The 20,885-nt window shown below is 46.1% G+C and overlaps 1 protein-coding gene across 8 annotated transcripts in view; it reads left to right on the top strand.

Moving 5' to 3' along the window:
* The window catches only part of PBX1 (PBX homeobox 1), a 325,781-nt gene that overhangs the window by 150,579 nt on the left and 154,317 nt on the right, over positions 1-20,885 (top strand). Inside the window, exon 1 of one of the 8 annotated variants that reach the window (XM_025420904.3) lies at positions 18,051-18,225. The exons of the other annotated variants lie outside the window; for them this stretch is intronic. Within the exon in view, the coding sequence (XP_025276689.1) occupies positions 18,207-18,225 (19 nt within the window). The 5' untranslated portion in view covers positions 18,051-18,206. Of the gene's footprint in view, positions 1-18,050; positions 18,226-20,885 lie in introns of those variants that run through there. 8 annotated transcript variants of the gene reach the window in all.

The raw sequence follows: 20,885 nt of genomic DNA, 5'->3' as shown, positions 1-20,885 counted from the left end.
TTTTTGTCTTTCTTTTCTTTTCCGTGAGAGAATCAGAAAGGTCCCATCTGCCTTTTAGGGGGAGGGTCTTGCTTGGTGACTAGTAGCATCTGGGGTAGGGTCCAGTTCATTATGCCACCCAGAATATCAAAGCAGTTTAGGCGTTGGAGACCAGGGAAGAAGAAGGGATTTAAACATACACACACACACACACACACACCCCACAACCCTGCTGCCAATCGGGTAGCTCTCTCTGCTGTCTGCAGGCTGCTGCTACCCACTCGTTACAATTAAAATGAAGTGTCCGTCAGCGGCTATCTTCTCTGTGTGGCCCATATGTTTCTGAGCTGATACTGTCCGGATTATTCTGTTCGGGAAAACGATAACGGCTGTTTATAACCTTGGCAAACACTGAGGCTTAATCAGGCTGGAGCACATTTTCACCAACTGGCTGATAACAGGCTGTTAGCAGCCTTATCGCTGGGGAGAGATAGGCCAAAATAAGCAGATCTGTGAGCACAGGAGCCCAATCGAGTGGTACACACTCTGGCCCCAGCTTTATTTTTAGATTCCCTTTCCCCGGTTGATATCAGAAGGCGCAGAGGAAGGAGGTGGGGTGGGTAGTAATGTGTGCCCCCGTGGGATGTTAATCAACATGAGAGGCAGAGGGTCAGCCCGGCTTCCAGTGCTCCGGGCTCCCTTCAAATGAGGGAAAACACGTGCAGGTCTTAGGAGACAAAGGAAGGGAAGGGGCTCTGTTTCCTGGCCTGGTGTGTGGGCCCCGATGCCTGTTGGGCTCAGCATCTTCCCGCCGTTGGAGGCTCCATCTGGACCGGCCGGCATAGGTGCTGGGCTCTTCCTCTGTAGGGAAGAGCCTGCTTGTGCTTTCTCTCCTGCTGTAGGGCCTGGCTTGTGCTTTCTGTCTTGGTGGCCTCCCTCCGGAGTGACAGACCCTGTCCCATTCATCGTCCTCGCGTGGGCTTAGAGGCCACACAAGTGGGCCGGGTCAGTGGAACACAGACAGGAGAACGGACACTGAGTGGGAGGCCCAGGGACCAGCATAACCCGAGGCCCCATGGAGTCCTGGACTGGTGACTGGTTCTCAGCCCCCAGGGAGGCACTACTGTGTGCGTTTTCAGAGCGGCCCAACCTCCTGCCTCTTGGGATGGTCTTCAAGGACAAGCCATTTGGACCCGTCCCCATACAGTGAGAGATAAAAGCCAGATCCACAGCTAGCTTTTTTGCTTCTGGACCCGGTTCTCCGAAACAAGTTACTCCTGAGCCTTGACATGTGTGCGCTGCTAGAGCAGGTAATGGATTTGAGACAAAAAGATAGAGGTGAGGCCGTCAAGCGTGTGATGGAAATACACGTTGGAGGGGACGCGGAATGGCGATGGGCAGCAGATGCCAGAAAAAGAAGGCAAGCGGGAAGGTGTTGTTTGCCGTGGACAGTGGAAGTCTTGATGTTTCCTCTGCATTCTGCAGAGACCGTCCTCTCCGGAAGAGCATTGGGCATCTTTCTGTCTGCTTCCGTCCGTGGGTCCGTCTCCATCTCTCTTCTCCCCTTTCTTTCCTGTCCTCTCCCTGCTTGCTCTGCGCAGCTGCCCCGTTCCCGACTCACTTTTGTCTGCCTAAGACCCAGCCAGTGGAGTCAGGTGGCGGGAAAGAGGGGCAAGCGGACCCGTGCATGGGGGGAGGGAGGCGTTTTCAGGGGCGCACAGATTGAAGTAAGCACAGAAGGCAGCGGAGAGCATTATTACCATTATCATGCAAATCTATTTACAAGGCTCCCTTTATTCATTAATCTTTGAATAGCAGAACCGTTCATACAGCCCTGAAATAAGAACCACCTGTGCCTCTACAACCAAAAAAATTAAAAAAAAAAAAAAAAAGATACGGGCGTTAAGGACAAATGATATGTGGGAGCAGGAAGGGAAAAATTAAATATAAACAAATCCAATCATTCTGTCATTTAGATCTCCACGTATATGATTTTACAGCTCCCCTGTTGCAAAATGGCCAGCTGATGGGCAATTTAGGAGACGTCCCCCAAGTTGAGAGAAAATCTCGGGGGATGGCTGGAAATGTAATCAAATGACTCCAACAGTCTGTGTTTAAAAATCCAAACACAGGTTTTTCTGCACCAATTCTTAATTCTCCTGTTTGGAAGTTAGTGCCCATAAATGGAATCTAAATGATCCGGGTGAGTGTTTCAGAGCTGCTGGTGGACTCAATATAGAGGAATCTCTTATATTATTGTCACTGAATTCATCGTAATATAATATAAAAATCTAAATCTGGAAGAGACCTTACATATGATCCAGTTCAATCCTCTCACTGTCTATTAAACCTTTAATTAAGAGTTCTTTACACGTACTCCACATCCCCATTTGTCACATGGCACATAGGCTGGTTACATTATCTTTGGAGCGGTTATTCTTACAGGGAGCAACATAGCTCTTGCAAACACTTATTACCCTGTGTTATAGGCAATTAGCAGGGGCTGCAGGGAGATGCGGGGAAGGGCTCCAGCTTTCTTTGCCACTGTTGCTAAGATGGCAGGATACCAGTTAGAAAGTCCACAGAAGAGAACATCTCCCACGTAGGGCTAAGCCTCTTCTGAGGAAACCTACAAGAGTGCCAACAAAATGCAATGGCCTCCGCATCCCTTTCAAGTGGACCTGACGTTAGCTGAGCCTGACAGATCCTGACAAATCCGTCAAGACGCTTGGCTCCTTTAGTTCTAACCACCAAACATTATTGCTCACAAGTGTTAGAGTCACAGAATCTTAAGAGCCAGAGGAACCCACCTGAAGAAGTACGTCCTGGTTGTGTAGATGAAGAAATCGAAGCCCCGGAGAGGGGACTGGAGCTGCCTGGTCCGTCTGAACGAGGGCTCCAACTCTAGGGATGAAGAGGATCTCCTACCTTCTAGCTCAGCGCTTTTTCATTTTTATGATGACTTTATAGGGTGATTTAGTTGTAGGATGAAGAAGTTAAAATAAATCCCTTAACTGTCCATGCCACTGTGGACTCATCTATAAAATAAGGATTGTAATTCCTCAGTTGATTTTTAAGTTCCCCAGGAGCTGGGCCTGTGCCATCCACCTCCGCCTTTCCCGGGTGCACGCTCTGAACGTGGAGCTGCTCAATAGATGTTGACTACTGAATATTTGAATGAATATTTGAATGAATGAGTGAATGAATGAATAAATGAATATGACTTTTAATTGGATTTCTCAAGTGATGACTCTTTCATTAAACGATTGATCTAAGTTGGGCGCATATTCCCAGCCACTCATTTCTTAAATCTGTTTCAGGAGAAACAAAGAAAAATGGTGATGAGGCCTTTGGCAGTTCTGGTGAAAGACCTCTCGGGACTGCAGAGGCCTGTTTATAATCGAGGAATTTTGTTATTGTTCGTTTGCCTTGTGGTTGGTGGTTCGCAAAGCCCATGCTCCTGAGGGTCATTTGACTTTGAGGTTCTCGGTAGTTAGAGTCTTTCCATTTTTCCCAGCGATGGAAGGGGAGTTTGCTTCTTTTCTTTTCTTTTCTTTTCTTTTTTCTTTTCTTTTCTTTTCTTTTCTTTTCTTTTCTTTTCTTTTCTTTTCTTCTTTTCTTTCTTCTTTTCTTTTCTTTTCTTCTTTTCTTTTCTTCTTTTCTTTCTTTTCTTTTTTTCTTCTTTTCTTTCTTTCTTTTCTTTTTCCTTTTTTCTTTTCTTTCTTTCTTTCTTTCTTTCTTTCTTTCTTTCTTTCTTTCTTTCTTTCTTTCTTTCTTTCTTCTTTCTTTCTTTCTTTCTTTCTTTCTTTCTTTCTTTCTTTCTTTCTTTCTTTCTTTCTTTCTTGATTTTTCACTTATTTGTTTGACACAGAGAGAGTGTGTGTGAGCACAAGCAAGAGGAATGGTAGGCAAAGGGAGAGGGGGGAGCAGACTCCCCGCTGAGCAGGGAACCTGATGTGAGACTTGATCCTAGGACCCCAGGATCATGACCCAAGCCGAAGGCAGATGCCCAACCGGCTGAGCCACCCAGGAGCCCCGGAAGGGGAACTTATAAGGCACCCTGGGTGGACACCTTATGTAAGTTGCTTCCTGCTGTTCTCTAGTGTCTAGATGACCCCTGTGTCCAAGCAGGTACTTGGTAAATGGAGGCGTTAAATGGAGGTAGGTCTACTTTGACTCCACTAGCCCATGCCTTGGAAGTGAGAAGCCGAATTGCAAGTCTGAATTATCTGAATTGATTCCTCTGACTCAGAAATCCTGGCCAGGATACGCTTTTCCCCTCAAAGCATACATTCTGTCAGTTGGCTAAAAATCTGTGTCTTTGGACCTTAACTCTTGTCACCAGGGCCCTTTGTATCCTAGGCTTGTCTCCCCATCACCCTGAGAGGACTATGCACAAAAGCTGATTGTCCACCTAGGCATCTGAAGGTGGCCGTTCAGAGGGTCAAAATCCAAGGCGGAGAGATTACTTGGGGAGGGGGTCGGCTGGGTTCTTTTGAATCGAACTTGCTTCTCAGAGGCACGTGACTGGCATATTTGGGTCATTAAATATAAAGACATTCCTACTTATGAATTGTGCCAGCACGATGTTTTCAGATCGTATGAAAACGGTGTGTGTGGCGACTGCCAAGTAGTGTTTTTATGCGTGTGCCTCTGAACACACCGCCCACTGGTCCGTGTTGTGTAAGACGGTGGTGCTGTGCTCCAGAGGCCGCATCATTCATGCTGAGATCTTAGAACCTTCCTTAAACATCCAGTCATTTACGACTCCTGTGAGTTAAATAAATAATAAGATCCTTACCCCCTTGAACAAAATAGGAAGACTAAAATTTTGAAAAATTAGGCAATTTGGCTCCAGGCGGAATGTGCAGCAAAAGCATTAACCGGTGAACCCACCCTCGGCACCAGCGGCAAGGATTCCTCCCGTGAACATGTTTGTAGCAGGAGGTTGCCGTGTGGCTTCGAGAGGGGCTTTGAGTCTTCGGACTGACACTCAGCATCTGGGAGGGGCCTGCTCCTGAGTTGCAAACAGTTAAAGAGAGAAAAAAAAAGACAAAACATACACAATCAAGATCTTCCCTGTAAGACCAAAGGACACCATCGGTGGGATTAGCTCCGTGGGGTACGTAGTTAAAGTATTAAAAATTGTGATACAGATGATGCTCAGTTTTGGAGGTGGAGAGCACTCACGTTGCAGGGTCGTGGTGGGGGGGACTTATGGTAGGGGAAGGGAGCCCGGGCTCTGAGTTGAAAAATGGGTAGGATGGAAGTCAGCATAAGGTGGAAGAATGGGCCTTGCTTTTGAAGCAAACCAAATAAATAAAGGCAGAAAGATGGGAAAGAGGGTGATGGTTTTGTAGTAGCTCTTACTATATCTCAGTTTCCCCTCTGGTAAAAATAAAGGAAATGATACTGGTTAGGAGTGTGGCACCATGGGCAGGACAGTACAGTGTGACATATTCTCGGCTGCCTGGGTGGGTTGCTCTGTGTCTCACCTGCATGGGCATGGCATTGGCTTTAGGTTCTTCGGTTCCTTGAGAGCCTTCATTTAAGAACTTAGCGGGGGATGTGTTTCTTCAAAGACTTTTATCCACCTGGTGTGGGGGGCAGTCAGAACCGGACTGGGGGAAGAGGAAGCCCCTTCGTGGCCACAGGATGAATATAGCCCAGCAAATGCAACCATGAGGGGAAGGAGTCCTTGGGTGTCCCAGTGGCCCCTCCCTTCCAAGACTGAGCTCGGTCTAGGATTGTCAGGCAGGTGTTCAAATAAATAATGCATCTAGAAACACTTCCAGCAGCAGCTGGGACCGCCTTAGTAGCTCCAGGATGGTGGGAGTACACGGTCCCAGCTACTTGGGCAGGTGTGTGTTGGCTCCAGAAAGTTAGAACAAACGCTCTCTAGACATATCCCCTACATGGACTAGGGACCCGTTTCTGACGGAGAAACAAAATGAAGCATTTATTTCGTCTAGCCCTGCCTGGAAACCGGTTGCCTTGGCTGAGCCCATCAGTTCAAAAACAAATGAATAGGCTTCCACTAGGGGGAGACTGTGGTTTCAGAGCACTAGGTTGGAATTAATACCTGTTTCTATCCAGTTCTTGTCCATTATTAATAACAGCACCTAGTATGACCTTAAGGAGAAGATCAATCTCCATTCATGATCATAATGACGATGACTTAACATATTCACAGTCTGTTTAGTGCTTATGCGCCAGACACCTTATGTATTGTTTTATTTAATCTTCAAAAAAAATACCAGTATTGTTCCATATCCCCCAATAGTTCTGAATGGTTCATGATAGTTAAAAACTTTGTCCAAGGTGCATAAGGCTTAAGTCATGGAGTTAAGTCAGCTTCTTGAGCTACCATACTTTGTTAAAAATGTGAACTTGCCATTTAACAGTATGTTTTACCTTTTTTTTTTTTTTAACACGTTAACTTAGACATATGGATTAATGTAGAAAAATATCTTATATTGACCTTATAGCATGTTCAGGGTAATTTTGGAGAATCCAGATTGTTTCTGTCAAAAGATGTCACCCCCAACCCCTAAAGACAGCCGTGCCTGGGGTGAAAATCAGCTGCTGCCCATTGAAGCTTCCCAGTTGGATCCCATTTGGGAACCCTTGAGAGGTCAAGATGTGGTGACCGTCATCATTGTGGATGCCACTTCTGTAGGGCTAACTCTGGTATGTTGTAGGTCTAAGAGGGATACTTGACAACTGGGAGGATTTAGGATTTGAGTGACAAATGTAGTCTTGAAAATGATTCTGTAGGTTCTCGTTGTTGTCACGTGATGAGTATCCATCTAAAAGGTTTTAAAAGGTTTTATTGGTTGGAATTGTAAATATAATCTGTTCTGAAGGTAAGGAGAGCGATGTGATAGATCATGTTCCTGGAGCTTTCTGATTCATCTAAGTTCTTTTAGTTAGTTCAGTGGAAAATAGTTAATTTTTGTGAGGAATCGACTTAGGGAGCACTCCAGCAGCCAATCCTTGGATTGCTCAGGCTTCAGGGATGAGCTAAGCCCACCTCTGCCACTTTGTGGAATCAACACTGATGAGAGAGGTTGCCTGGCTAGAGCTCGCCAGAGACTCCACCTTGGTTTTGACTCTGATCATCTGGAGGTTACATAACGATGGTGGAGATAGCCACACACTCTTCTCTTTGTGGCATTGGGGGCTAGTTTTGAGAGAGCGCTCTGTTTCCGAATTTCAGATTTTGGAATGGGAAAATTTGAGTTGCAAGTGAGATAGAGGTTAGGTCTTTCTGAAACCGAGACTGGAGTCCTAGAGTCTCCGTCTCTGTGGTCCACTGGCCTCCCTCTTGTGGAATCACACTTGGGTTTACTGAAGAAGGAGGGGCTGACCCTCAGGAACTGGCCAAATGACAACCTTTTGGTTGATAACGAAAGTGTTTCAGAATTCTACTCAGCCTTGCTCCCGGCTGGTGACCCCGTCAGATCTGATAAGCCGAACAAGCTGGGGATGACCGCGAGCTGCAAAGGAGCCCCACACAGGCCTGCTGGTCTGTGAGAGCCAACAAAGGGGCAGGGGGGTGCCTCCCCAGCAAGCAACTCCACGCTGAGCCATTTTTCTCTGTACTCCCTCTCTTGCAGGTTTAAAGCGGAGGTGAAGTTAGGGGAAGTTCTTCTGTCTCTACTTTGTCCTGTGAGAGGGAAGGTTGGGAAGCTGACAGTTTGATGTCTGTAGTAAAATGTGGACTATGAGCCCTGATTCCAAAGGCGATGAGATTGTCCAACAAACATTCGACCAGAACCTGGGGGTCTGGGGGCGCTAGCCGTATTTACTTGGTCTGAGTAAAAGCTTTAGGCTGTTAATTGGAGTTGTAAATACAATATTTTTTTAAAACATAAACTCCATGAACCTGATACAGTTCACTTTTTAAATAATTCTAATTTATTTATTTGAGAGAGAGAGAGGGAAGGAGAGAGAGAGTAGGAGCAGGGCAGGGAAGAGCAGAGGGAGAGGGAGCAGCAGGGTCCCCTCTGAGCAGGGAGCCCCACATGGGACTCTATCCCAGGACCCTGAGATTGTGACCTGAGCCAAAGGCAGATGCTTAGCCGACCGAGCCGCCCGGGCGCCCCTGGAGTTGCCCATATAGCATTTACAGGAAACGAGGGAGTAGATGTATGGTGTATTAAAATTACCTGTAGACCTTGTAAAAATTGTACATATCCTGGATCATCCCAGACCTGTGCAGTTTTGAAAAGCTCCCTGGGTGAGTCTGTGCTGTGTCCCACCGAATGGAGATCCGGTGCTTTACATTATTATATAGGAACATTGTTGTTGTCCTGCTCAATGAGCACCCCGATGATGGCCCACCATTCCTGTCATTGCATTTGGAAGTATTTTGGCTCCTGAAAGCACATGGGGGTATGCGTGAGTCCATGCACGTGTACTCACGGGTTTGTTTTCTGAAGCCCACGGTCTGCTGCTGGCCCTTGACATGTGATCAGAGTGATGTGGACATACAAGCCTGGGCAGACCGACTCTCCCCATTTCACCCTGCCTGCAAACACAGTTAACATCCTCAAGGTAAAGCTCTGAAATCCCATGCTGACCTTTTCGTGAAGCATTATAATCAAGTTGAACATTTCCAGTTGTACCACAAATGCTTGCCCCATGGGAAAACACTTCCCTACATTTTATGACAATTGATTCTGATTTTGAGGAACTAATTTGTATTGAATGCAAAATGTCCAGCCTCGCATGGAAACTGGAAAGTCCCCATGTCCAGACAGGTCCAACAGTGTGTTTTTGTTAAGAAGACAGAGAAAACAATGAAAGATTGTGTTTTCTGTTTCAGAAAATCCTTCCTTCATTGTTCTGCATATTTTTTCCCTTCCTTCCTTCCTTCCTTCCTTCCTTCCTTCCTTCCTTCCTCCCTCCCTCCCTCCCTCCCTCCCTCCCTCCCTCCCTCTCTCTCTCTCTCTCTCTATCTCTCTCTTTCTTTCTTTCTTTCTTTCTTTCTTTCTTTCTTCTTTCTTTCTCTTTCTTTCTTCTTTCTTTCTTTCTTTCTTTCTTTCTTTCTTTTCTTTCTCCTTTTTTTTTGTTAATTTTTGTTTGTTTGTTGTTTTTGTTTTTTATGGTCCTATGGGTCTAATGACAGCAGGCAATGTTCAGATGTATGGGCTTATGGAAAGCTTCACCCTGTCTGGATTCTCAGCTCCTAGATGGCAGAAATCACTAGATCTTCTTACCCTGTGTTAAGCCCCCCATTGTGCCGAAGATCCCTACGTGAACATGCTGACCCCTTCCAAGAGACTCTTAGATTATATGACTGATGTTTGTTCTCTGTAGGGAAAGTCAGCGTTTCACTCCCCACATGGTGGTTCTGGCTACAAAGGGAGCGCTGCCCCTGGGACTCAGGGATGAACCCAAGAGCCCTGGGGCCTTTTAACATACCTTTGGAAGAAGTCACCGAAACAGAAAGCTACCACTTCTCAGGCTGACACCTGCCGACACAAATAGGAGCCTCTCGAGGTTGCCTTCAGCCAGGGCCCAAACCGGGGCTCACTTGGAGAAATCTCATTGAAGCTTGAGTTCCCCTGGCCCCCCAGACCCCAGCTAGTGTCTTCTTCGGTGTGAATCACAAGTGATACTTGGGCAGGGATGTGGTGAGACGTCTGTTAAGGCAACAGATGCCCAGTGGAACATTGCTTGTTTGGCTTGTGATCTCCGGTCCAGGGAAGGTGCTGCCCCTCCAGTGGCGCTGTGGGATGGCGCAGGGCTTCTGTAGCTTCCTTTCTGAGGGATACTCACAGTGGTCACACCTGTGTTGTAACAAAAGACAAATTTAGGGGAATCCTTGTGGGGAGCGGGAGGGGGTCTCTTTTTCCGAAAGAATGTCAGGATGTCTTAGGTGGGCATCTGATTCTACTTACCTGGACCAATGAGAAGAAGGCCAAGCAGGTGTGGGTGTCTGTAAAGGTTTCATCCAATCCCAAGAGTCCGTGAGCCTTCTCAGGTGCATGGCAGACTGTCCATTCCTATTTCTGGAATTTGCTTCTTGACATTGTCATGCCGGGGACTTTTTCTGAGTTGTGCTTTGTGGTAGAAAGGTCAGCTGTGCACCGAGGAATATGGGACTCATGCTCTTCTCCATCCTCGGGCCCTGGAGCAGGCATTTGACTGTGTTGCATATGAATTGGGGAGTTACAGGGTCTTAAGACTTTCTCTGATCCCCAGTGTGGCCTGAGTTCTCTTTAGGGCACTGCTTCAAATCTCAGGGACTCCATCTGTAAAATTGGGTGGTGGTGTTTGGTGTGTGTGTGTGTGTGTGTGTGTGTGTGTGTTTTCTTTCTACGGGATTGGGGAGAGAATGGAGGTAGAAGCATAATGACTTAAAAGCAAAAACAATTGAATTCTTTGAGCTGCGGTGCTCTGCTATGACAGCCCAGTTGTTTCCCGTGTGGAATACCTTCCAACACATTTATCTGGATTCTCTCACTTTTCCGTTTGCTGTCATTGGCCTGAAAGAGCAATTTACTAAAGGTTCCCTAATGTTCCCCAGGTAAGAGCGCTGAGCGTTTTGCGGTTGACCGTTGGACTGAGCGGGGATTGGGGGCACCAACCCCCTGCACCGTGGAAAATCCACGTATAATTTTTGTCTCCCCCAAAACGTAATAGCTTCCCGTTGACCTGAGACCTTACCGATTACACAAGTAGTTGATGAACACATAACTTCGTATGTTACATGTGTAACACGCTGTATTCTTAGGATGAAGCGAATTAAAGGAAGTTATTAAGAAAATCATAAAAAAGAGAATATCCTACTGTAAAAAAAATTCTGTGGATAAGGGGACCTGCGCAGTTCAAACCCACGCTGTTCACAGGTCAGCTGTGTTTAATTTCTCATTAGTAGCTCCCTGTGGTTCCCCTTTCCCTGCCAGGCTGCCCTAGGAAAATGGGGAACCCCATCTGGGGATTAGCCAGGGTGCATATTTTCATTTAGAATGTTTTATTTATTTGTTCATCTATCTGTTCATTTAACAGAACTTTATGGAGCATCTTTTTTTTTTTTTTAAGATGCTAGTCTTTTTTTTTTTTTTTTTTTTGAGAGAGAGAGAACACAAGCAAGGGAAGCAACAGGCAATAGGAGGGGGAGAAGCAGACTCCCCATGGAGCAGGAAACCCTACATGGGCCTGGATCCCAGGACCCTGGGATCACGACCTGAACCAAAGGCCACTTAACCGACTGAGCCACCCAGGCGCCCTATGGAGTGTCTTTTAGCGACAGGCTGTATCCTAGGCACTAGGGATATAGTGCGAATGAAACAGGCAAACAAACCCTTGCCCTCACGGAGCTTCCATGTCAGTGAAGGAAATAGACAGTCAATAGGTCACAACATGGTGGGAGGCGGTACCCTATCCTATAAAACCCTAATGTCTCAGGCCCAGTTTTGCATCTTACCCCTGGACTGACCCTCAGTGCGAGGCTCCCTGGCGGGTGGCCCCCTGTGTGGCGCTGCCTGGCTGTCACTGATTATACGTATCTGCAGGGCTTATGCTCGTGCTCTGTAACCATTTCTGCTACGGGATCATCTTGCCGTTCACTGAAGCCTTAATCTCTTACGCCGCGATCAATGGGCGTGTGCCTTTCCCCGTTGGATGCTCATTTTTTAATCCTTACTGCCTCCTTCAATGTCATCCCGTTCCATTTTTCTTTATAGACTTTCAGGTCTACTGTACCTGCTGATGACTTAGTGGAGAGTGTTGGGCATCTCCCTTAATTAATTCCATCGATTGCAAATCCCACAGGGTTCGAGGTCCTTAGATTTCTGAAGCAGCTAAAGGGAATGTCTAAATTCCAACCTTTTCCTCCTACAAATTGCTTTGCCACGATGTTGCTGGGAGGGAGTGCTGTGGTTTTATTCATCTGAAAGAGTGTATTAATCCACAGAGGGTTCTGCATTCTTAACTGGGCTTTTTGTATACGAGGTGGAAGGAAAATACTGGGCTTGGATCTCTCCCTCTTTCTCTGTCTCCCCTTCTTCTCCCATTGACTCCCATAATGCTGGCTGAGCTGGGCTGTAGTCTTCGCAGCCAGTGGTTTCTCGGATTCTTTGAAGAAGGGTATGACCGTCGACCTAGGACTTCTTTTTGAGGAGTAACCGCGTAGGGTTTTTCCAGGAGGATACAGCTCAAACCTATGGCAGTGACCTCATTGAGTAATATCTATGTGATTCTTTTTTTTAATGCTCCCTGTGAAAAGGAAACACAGAATTTCTGGGAAAGAGTTATCAACTCTGGCTCCGCATCGTGAGGTTTGTAAGAACAGCACATCTTCCACAGAAATCAGCATTGCTGGGAACCTGAGAGATGATGACCTCATTTCCCTCGTTTTGTAAATGTGAACACGGAATAAGGAATTTGCACCGACTGAGTACTTGACAAGCACCAGGCCCCTAGACGAGGCATTGTGCACATGCGATCTGTGAATGGTGCAGTAACTGGCTGGATTGGGCAAATTCCAAGCCGCCACTAAAACCCAGTCCCTTTCCAATCATCCTACTGCCTCTCCTGAAACCCAAAGAGCCAAGGAGAGGGAGGACGGAGGCAGGGCGCCGTAGAGGCTTGTGCACTGCTCTGGCCTGGGCAGACGCTGGGTGGCGGCCAGACTGGCTGCGCTTGGAGCATTGGCAGCTCCCAAAGAGTTAATGTGGGACCGGCGTGGGTGGTGGGCAAATGGAAGGGGCTGGAGGGGAGAGATCGACAGATGAACACCCCCCCCTTCTCCCCATCATGCCATCTGACCGTCTGAAGTTGTGTGCGTGGTGGAAGGCCAAGAAGCACATTCTGAGAAGGGCGTGGACTTGTCTGCAAGGACTTTTTCCCCCTCTGCCTGGGCCAGCCAGGTCGCAGAGCCCTGTGCTGCCTGCGGCTGGAGAAGAAGACTCTGTTGCTATGCGCCGGAAGCTTAATTTTATTATTGCTCTCCCCTACTTAATGTCTGTCTCTCAGGCAGCTGGTGATGTTTTAATGAAGCTGGAATTGTATAGTCTGTAGCGCTGGATAATCATAAGCTGCCGAGTCAGAATCAAATTAATAATTCATGAAATTAAAGTGTATAATTAATTTGAACCATGCAGATGAGAAGAAGGGCCAGCACCCACAGCCTGGAAGGAGCTGAAGTGTGGGGAGTGTTTACCGAGCTTGGCTTCTGTCCCCAGATCGTGTCAATCGGCGTGCGGGTTAGGGGTCGCCGGCCTGTTGGTCTGTCCACCTGCACGCCCATGCTTACCGGAAGGAAGGTGCTTTCACCTAAAATGTGAACTAATCCTAGAAGCTCCAACTAAGCATTTTAGTTGGTTTTGAGTCCCCTTTCCCAGGCCCTGAAAGGATCTTACTCCAACTGGAAATGAGACTGTCGGTCGTTATGGGGTTGTGTATCCTTGTGGCAGGGGGTCCGTTGAAAGCTCCATCAGAACCCCACCACCACCATTTTTTTAAGATTTTATTTATGTATTTGAGAGAGAGGCAGAGATAGTGACAGAGAGCATGAGCAAGGAGGAGAGGGAGAAGCAGACTCCCCGCTGAGCAGGGAGCCCAATGTGGGGTTCGATCCCAGGACCCCGGGATCATGACTTGAGCTGCAGGCAAATGCTGACCCTTCTGAACCACCCAAGTGCCCCAGAAATTTCACTCTTTTGTACAGGTCACCAGGACGTAAATCAAATCCAGAAATTTAGGCATTTTATTGAGCTTCCAGTGTCTTACATTTCCGCCTCGTGAGTGCTGTCTCTCACACACACAGGCGGACACTCGCACAGCAAATGCGAATGACCTTCCCTCGACAGCCGCAATGATGTGTTTCCCATCTAGCATCCTGGTTTTTTTTTTAGCTCTTGCAGAGGCCCCTGGCCTGGCCATAACTTGAAAAGCTGTTCTTGGTGCCATTCCTAGCCCACAAAGAAGGAAGGGAGAGGAGCCCAAGTGCCTCATCCAGGGACGGGGACTGGTCGATCCGCGTCTGAATTGCTCTGCCTTTCCTGCCTGCTACTTTCAAGCAACTCTCATGTTGTCTTTGTTGTCTCTCTGGGTGTAAGAGGCAGGGGTTCTGCTTATCACTGGTGTGTTGACATCACTTGCCGGGCATTTTGCCTGTCTTCTGCAGACGTTGACTGGGATCCCTCTATTGTATCTGTAGGGGGTGCCCGCACTGGTCCTCCTCAGCTTCGAAAGACAAATGCTCTGGTGCTCTATCTAGTGAGAGAGGGATCTCTGGGTTGTGCTTTTCATTAGAAAATCCCTTCTGGTGTTTCAGCCTCCTAAGCATGGCATCTCCTTTTCCCAGTGGAGGCTTGCAGAGAGTGAGAAAGCAAAATGGGGAAGTGCAAGTGTCCGTTCCTCTTTGTCAGGTCTTTGAGAGTTCTTGTTCTAAAGGGACAAATGATTGGAAGCCGTGATACAAACTAATAATGCATAAACCCCCAAAGGTTTGGGTTGCATTGAGGCTCCGTTGACTTCACGTTCTTGAGTCTTCAGGATGTTTATTTGTCCCTCCTAGAGAGGCTTGCTCGGTCTGCCTCTGTGCTCACGCACTTCTCAGGGAACAACGGGAGGGAGTTGTACCGGTGGGAAATCTCCGTGGGTACCCAGGGCCTCACAGACAACATCAATTCTCTTTACTGTCTCTTGATCCACGTGCTTCTCCTAATGGGCCTTCGCTTCTGTGGCCTCAACTTCTGCACACCCTTCTGCTTTCCCACAAGTAACTAACTTCTCAGCCACTGATGCTTTGCCAGACGGGCTGATTCCCTGTAAACACATCTCAAAGTTCTAGCTTGCTCCCAGCAACCCATAAGCCATTGCCTGTCTCACAATCTCCGACTAAGGTGCAAATCAGAAACATCTGAGGCCCAACACATAACAAATTCATTTGGGGGCCAAAATAATGGTCCTGTAATATGCCTGGCTTCCTATCTTCCAAGCGTTTTGCCTACACAAGTAAATCCTGACTGTGAAGTAGCTATCCATCATTTTTTGGTAAGAAAGCCAAGACAGAGAATGAAGGTGACTTGCTCAAGACATCTAGAGTGCTTGGCACCATGATGGAATTTGCTTTGTCTTGCTCTTCAGTTGGTAGAGGGAGCTTTTGACAACCACCTAGAGGATTTGGAAATGAAATGTAACCACCTAAGCACATCTGGAATTTCCTACTCTCATGTTTGGTTGAAAATTTTTGTCTGCCTTGAGTGATTGGATGCCATCTTTTTTTTTTTTTTAAGTTTTTTAAAAAAATTATTTATTTGTTTATTCATGAAAGACAGAGACAGGAAAAGAGAGAGAGAGAGGCAGAGACACAGGCAGATGGAGAAGCAGGCTCCCTGCAGGGAGCCCGACGTGGGACTCGATCCCAGGTCCCCAGGATCAGGCCCTGGGCTGAAGGAGGCGCTAAACCACTGAGCCACCCGGGCTGCCCAATTGGATGCCATCTTGCTGGAAAAGTGTTATACTACCTGGATTCCTGTATGGCCTTTTTAGCATTAAAAGTGGAATCTGTTTTTGACAAGATGAAAATATGGAATGATCACAATATTTACCTGTAATCTCTCTCTTTACATACAAACAGTTCGGTGGACCCATAGCTGCCTCCTCTAGGGACTGGGATCTTGCTGATTTGAATATGTTGATTACGGTTTGCAGAGGCTGACGTCTTTTTTTTTTTTTTTTTTTTTTTTTGCTGTGAGCTTGGTGTAGAGAGATGCTGAGTCTACTTGTATGTTACCTGAATAACTGGACAGTGACCCTGCCAGCCCAGTTATTCTAGCCATGCAAACAGTAATTAAGCTCGATTGCCGTAGGATCAGTTTAATTAACCAGGTGGCATTCAGCCATGAATATGGGTAGAACCAATGAATTAACCAAAAAAAAAAAACAAAAACAAAAACCAACAACAACAACAAAAACTCCAAACAACAACAACAAAACCCAATAACACCTTAGCAACAAAACCTGGTCACATCTGGGTATATGAATAGGTGCATATTGAAGCCACTTCCAGGAATTATATAAAATTGTGAGCATGGGCATTCACTTCATCATTGAATTAGCACTGTTTGAAGTCTATTGAGTATGAAATGGAGGTCTATGGAGTATAGAAATGGTCTTTAGGAAGTCTTTTAGGAAGAGAAGTACTTCCTAAAACCTGTAATGACAAAATAATGCTCTACTGGTAAAAGCATCCCTTGCATCTCCAATGGTGAAATAATTCTTCGTGGTGGTCCTTACTTCATGACTTTATAGCAGTATTTGTGTGGGGCTGACAGTGCATTTTTTGTATAGGAAGAAACTGAGACACGTCTTGAGGGCAGTGACATCGTCGGCATCCCTTGGGATAGGCGCTGAGTTGGGGCTCCACTTCCATCTTAGCATCAGCTTTCTCCAAGAGCCTCTCTCGTTCTAATGTAATGCAGGAGAAAAAAACCTTCCCCTTGGTTTTCTGGGTTCCCTCCAGCTACTCTCTTTGATCGCTTCAGTTTGGTCAGGTGCCCAAGCCATGCAGCATAGCATTACAGTTTTGCTAAAGCTTAATGCCGGGCTTAGGGTTTATGAAGCTAGAAACCCCTAGGAATAAATATTCTGACCCTTTAGCAACTCCAGGGTGAGTTACTGCACTCGCCCCTTGGCATGCGCATAATGAATATGTAATGAAATTCAGTGATTAACTTATTTAATTTATGTATTTGTTTAATGTATGGCCTTCATATCCGTCTTACCATCTCAGAGAACCTGCAATTTCTGTTGGTTTCCTTTGGAAGATTCTGGAAGTCAGGGACTGTGCATGTGCACTTTTCTTTAGTACTCACTATGTCACGTTAATAAAACTCCATTTGGTTATAATTCCAAGTAATACAATTCCTATACAGTCCATTTTAATAAAGTGCACTTTTCAAGAACTAACATACTTTAAAAAGTAAAAAGGGCAAATTACCTTCATTTAGTGCATCTGAGCAGGCGGTGGTAGCTCTTGGGTGGGTCTTCTGGCCTGCCCCATCCACTCACATGGTTGTGATTGGTTCTTATTACTGAGATTTAGAGATTGACTCAGTGTTACAGACACAGCCTTTGGTTAGTGGCTAGAATTTGGTTATAGGTCATGGTTTGTTGGCTGCTTGTCATTTGAACCCCAGAGAGTTTTGCTCAGACTTCTAAGTTAGCAGTTAGTGCTGCACCTGTAAGGGGCAAGTGGGAAAAATCACCTGTCCCTCATCCGAGAGGGAGGCTTTTACCTCATTGGTGTTTCCAGTGGGGTTTGTCAACATTTGTGCCCTCCCTGCATCATCTTCTGTGGAGGGTATGAGAAGAGAAACCAATGAACAAAAAGTGGAGATGGCTCACCCCTACGCGTTCTGGTGAGAATGGGGGTGACTCTAAGATGGGTGAACCGTTTGAGGCTGTGGTTCTCGGAGACACGAGCAAGGAGCCCACATGCAGCATTTCCATTTCATGGGCAAACCAAGAATTTATTTATTTTCCAAAATGGAGCCAAAAGCAGAGAAGGAATTCATAATTTTCAGAAATTATTTATTATCATTATAACATTTCCCCACAGGCAGCAGATATCCCATTATTCAGAATTATAACCTATCCTGGGTTTAGACATGGCCTGAATAATGAAATTGGGGGAGATGCAGAAAATACAGATATTAATGTTAACTAAACCTACTTCACTCAACAGAAGGAGGGACTGCCTCTCAGCTACAGATTTGTTTGTTTTCTCAAAAATGCATATTTTTTGCTCAGGGCCTCTGGTTTTTAACTTTACAAACCAGTTGAGAGTCACTGAGTAATTTTTAACTGCAGGATGCATCTCTTTCCCAATATTCTCTCCACCCACTGCAACATATTTCAGCTTAAATGGCCTGTTATTTTTCTTCACAGAGCCATGTCTCTGCATGGGTGAGAACTACAAAACCAGTCAGGAGGAATTTGATACGCCAAATGGGTCAGCTCATTATAACTTCTAGGAAACCACAAGATAATTGTAGGGTTACTGCTGGTAGGCTCCTCGGCCCCGTGTTAGGCATTCATACTCTTCTCCACTCAGCTTGCGACCGCCGCTTCTCCCTGTAGTACGTTTGCTAGGACATCTGAACAAAGATGGGGAACATGCCTTTTCCAAAAGGCAGAATTTTCAAGGCAGCGTCCAGGAATATTAGGTAACTGACCTTGGAGGTTTACCAAAGCAAAACTAAAATATGCGATTGAATTCTCACGGTAAGTAGGAAATAAATTTGGGGCATCTGCTCCAAATGATTGGAGTACCTTTGTTGATTCAAAGCGAATTTTCCCTGAATGATGTCCTATTGATAGATTCACTCACTATGTAGTGGTTAGGGTCCTACTGAAGACATTTATCCACGTACTTATATTTGTATCTTCATCTATGAGGGTAACAATAGATTGGGCCTGCTTTCTAGGTCTCACAAGTTAATATAAATATTTTTAATATGGGAGCACCTGGGTGGCTCAGTCAGTTAAGCCTTTGCCTTCAGGTCCCGTCATGATCCCAGGGTCCTGGGATGGAGCTCCATGTCAGGCTCCCTGCCCAGCAGGAAGCCTGTTTCTCCCTCTCGCTCTCAAATAAATAAATAATGTTTAAAAATAAAAAAAATTAAAAAATAAATGCTTTTAACATGGATGTAGAGAGTTCAAGGAATTGCATATATGTGTGTGCGTGTGCTCTAGGTCTATATGTATGTCTTTATAGATGTTTGTATATATAAATAATTAATATTTCTAATTATAGGCAGCATTCATATAGCAGTTACTATATGACTGGGGTGATTCTCAGTGTTTTTCAGGCAATTTATTTTAAAGAAGCAGAGGAAGTAGGTATAAATATTATCCTCCTTTTACAATTAGAGAACCTAAGGTCCAGAGAAGTTAATTAACGTACCTGAGGTCACACAGCTCATAAGTGGCATATTTAGTTAATGTAGGCAGGCAGTCTGGCTCGGGAGTCTGTGCTGCTTCTCACATATGTGTAATAAGCAAAGGACTGATAGAAATAATAATAAGAATAGAAGAAGCAGGGGCGCCTGGATGGCTCAGTTGGTTAGGGGTCTATTGATTTCAGCTCAGGTCATGATCTCAGGGTTGTGAGATCAAACTGTGCGTTGGGCTCCACACTTAGGATTCTCTTCTCCATCTTCCTCTCCCTCTGTCCCTCCCCAAACCCCTAGCTCATATGTATTCTCTCTCTCAGAAAGAAAGGAAGAAAGAAAGAAGTAACTATCACCAAAAAGTCTCTGTGCCCCGAGTACCGTGGCCCACACTTCACATCCATTCCCTCCCTTCATCCTGTCAATTACTGTGATGATGTGGGTGCCATCAGTACCCTTCACTTTGCACACTTAGAAATAGACTTAGTTTCTAACTCGCCTCATGTTGCACATCTGGGAAGCAGCAGCTCTCTGGTATTGTTGGGATACACCCGGAGGGCTTCAGGACCTCTAAAGACACATCCACTTACATCCCTGTGAGGGAAGGAGAGGCCGAGCTGGGTTTGTAGGAGGGTAGGAATGGCGGGTCTATCAGCTGGTTAGAGCATGGAGTCTGTGAATCCATTTCTCGTTGGTTGGTTTTGCTCCTCTCCATGGACATAACCTTGAGTATTTGTCCCAGAGTTGGTGGCATCAATGAGGAAGGACAGAGCCATCCCCATGCTAGAGCACTGACACACCTTGTTGGCTGTGGCCTAGCAATGACAGTTGTGCAGCAGAAGTCGGGATGTGGGTGTCCTGACCTCTCTAGTGCCCACCCCAATAGTACGGAGTGTGTGTCCTGGGACCTCTCCATTAATAGGGTGGAATAGTGTCATTGTTTCATCCTGGGTCTTATGACCTAGTTAGGCATAATCTTTGGGGGAAGGAGGTGATTCTCTCCTCTCCCCTTTTCCCTCAGCCTTCTCCTGCCTTTTGGAAAAGGTTCAATCCCATCTCCCCGTGAAATATTTTACTGAAGAAAAGGATCTCTGGCCCTCCCTGGACTCCTCAGTTGAGCTGCCACAGCTAAATGGGATCTGAACAACCTGGCACTTCAGACTCCACGATTCATTTTGCAGAAAATGCACTGCTTTTGCATAAGCGTGGTCAAGTCGAGGGCAGCGATAGGGGACAAAATCAAATGAACTCAACTGGCTCTTCCCCCTTGGCATTAAAGAAGCAACTAGAATGACCATTTATTGCAACATTTTTGCCATATTTTCTCTCCTTTTCATATTTGTCAACACCGATCTCTGGATGGTGGAACTTTGAGTCTACTCTTTTGTTTAAATGTGGAAAAACATAATGGATGGATGGGTAGTGCTCATCAGAATGAGGTCAGAAAAGTCGAAGACTCCGGTGTGTTTTTGCCAATGCAGTGCGTGTATGTGCACATGCATGCACTCGTACACATATGTCTGTGTCTCTGACGTATGGGCAATAGGTCTTCTGGAGACCGACTCCCTCTCTGTAGGTTCTAGAAACTTCTTTACCAGCGATGACCCACTTGACCTATTTTCCAAGTGTCTTTTGCCTTCCTCCTACTCTTTGCATTCCTTCCCCCATCAGACATGTTAATGGCTCATATCATCTTCCCTTTTCATCAGTCAAAAAAAAAGAATCTCGCTTGGCTTCCCCTCTGATTTCAGCCTGTCACTTGATGAGGTCCCTGCTATTTATATTTTTGTTTGTTCAGAGGGAGGGGGGGGAAACATATAAATAAAGCCCAGGCAAACCCAACCGCCCTGCTGGATTGGAAGGGACTCCCTGGCCTCATGGCAGCAGGGCTGCCTAACTGGTAGTTAAGCAGGGACCAAGAGGTCCACACCATGAAAGCCGTTGAAAGGGTTACTGGGAAATGCAAACAAAAACAACATGCAAATGAGGCCG

The sequence above is a fragment of the Canis lupus genome, chromosome 38 (assembly GCF_003254725.2).
Source record: "Canis lupus dingo isolate Sandy chromosome 38, ASM325472v2, whole genome shotgun sequence".
In the NCBI taxonomy this organism is placed as follows: Eukaryota; Metazoa; Chordata; class Mammalia; order Carnivora; family Canidae; genus Canis; species Canis lupus.
This window is presented reverse-complemented; position numbering and strand designations above follow the sequence as displayed.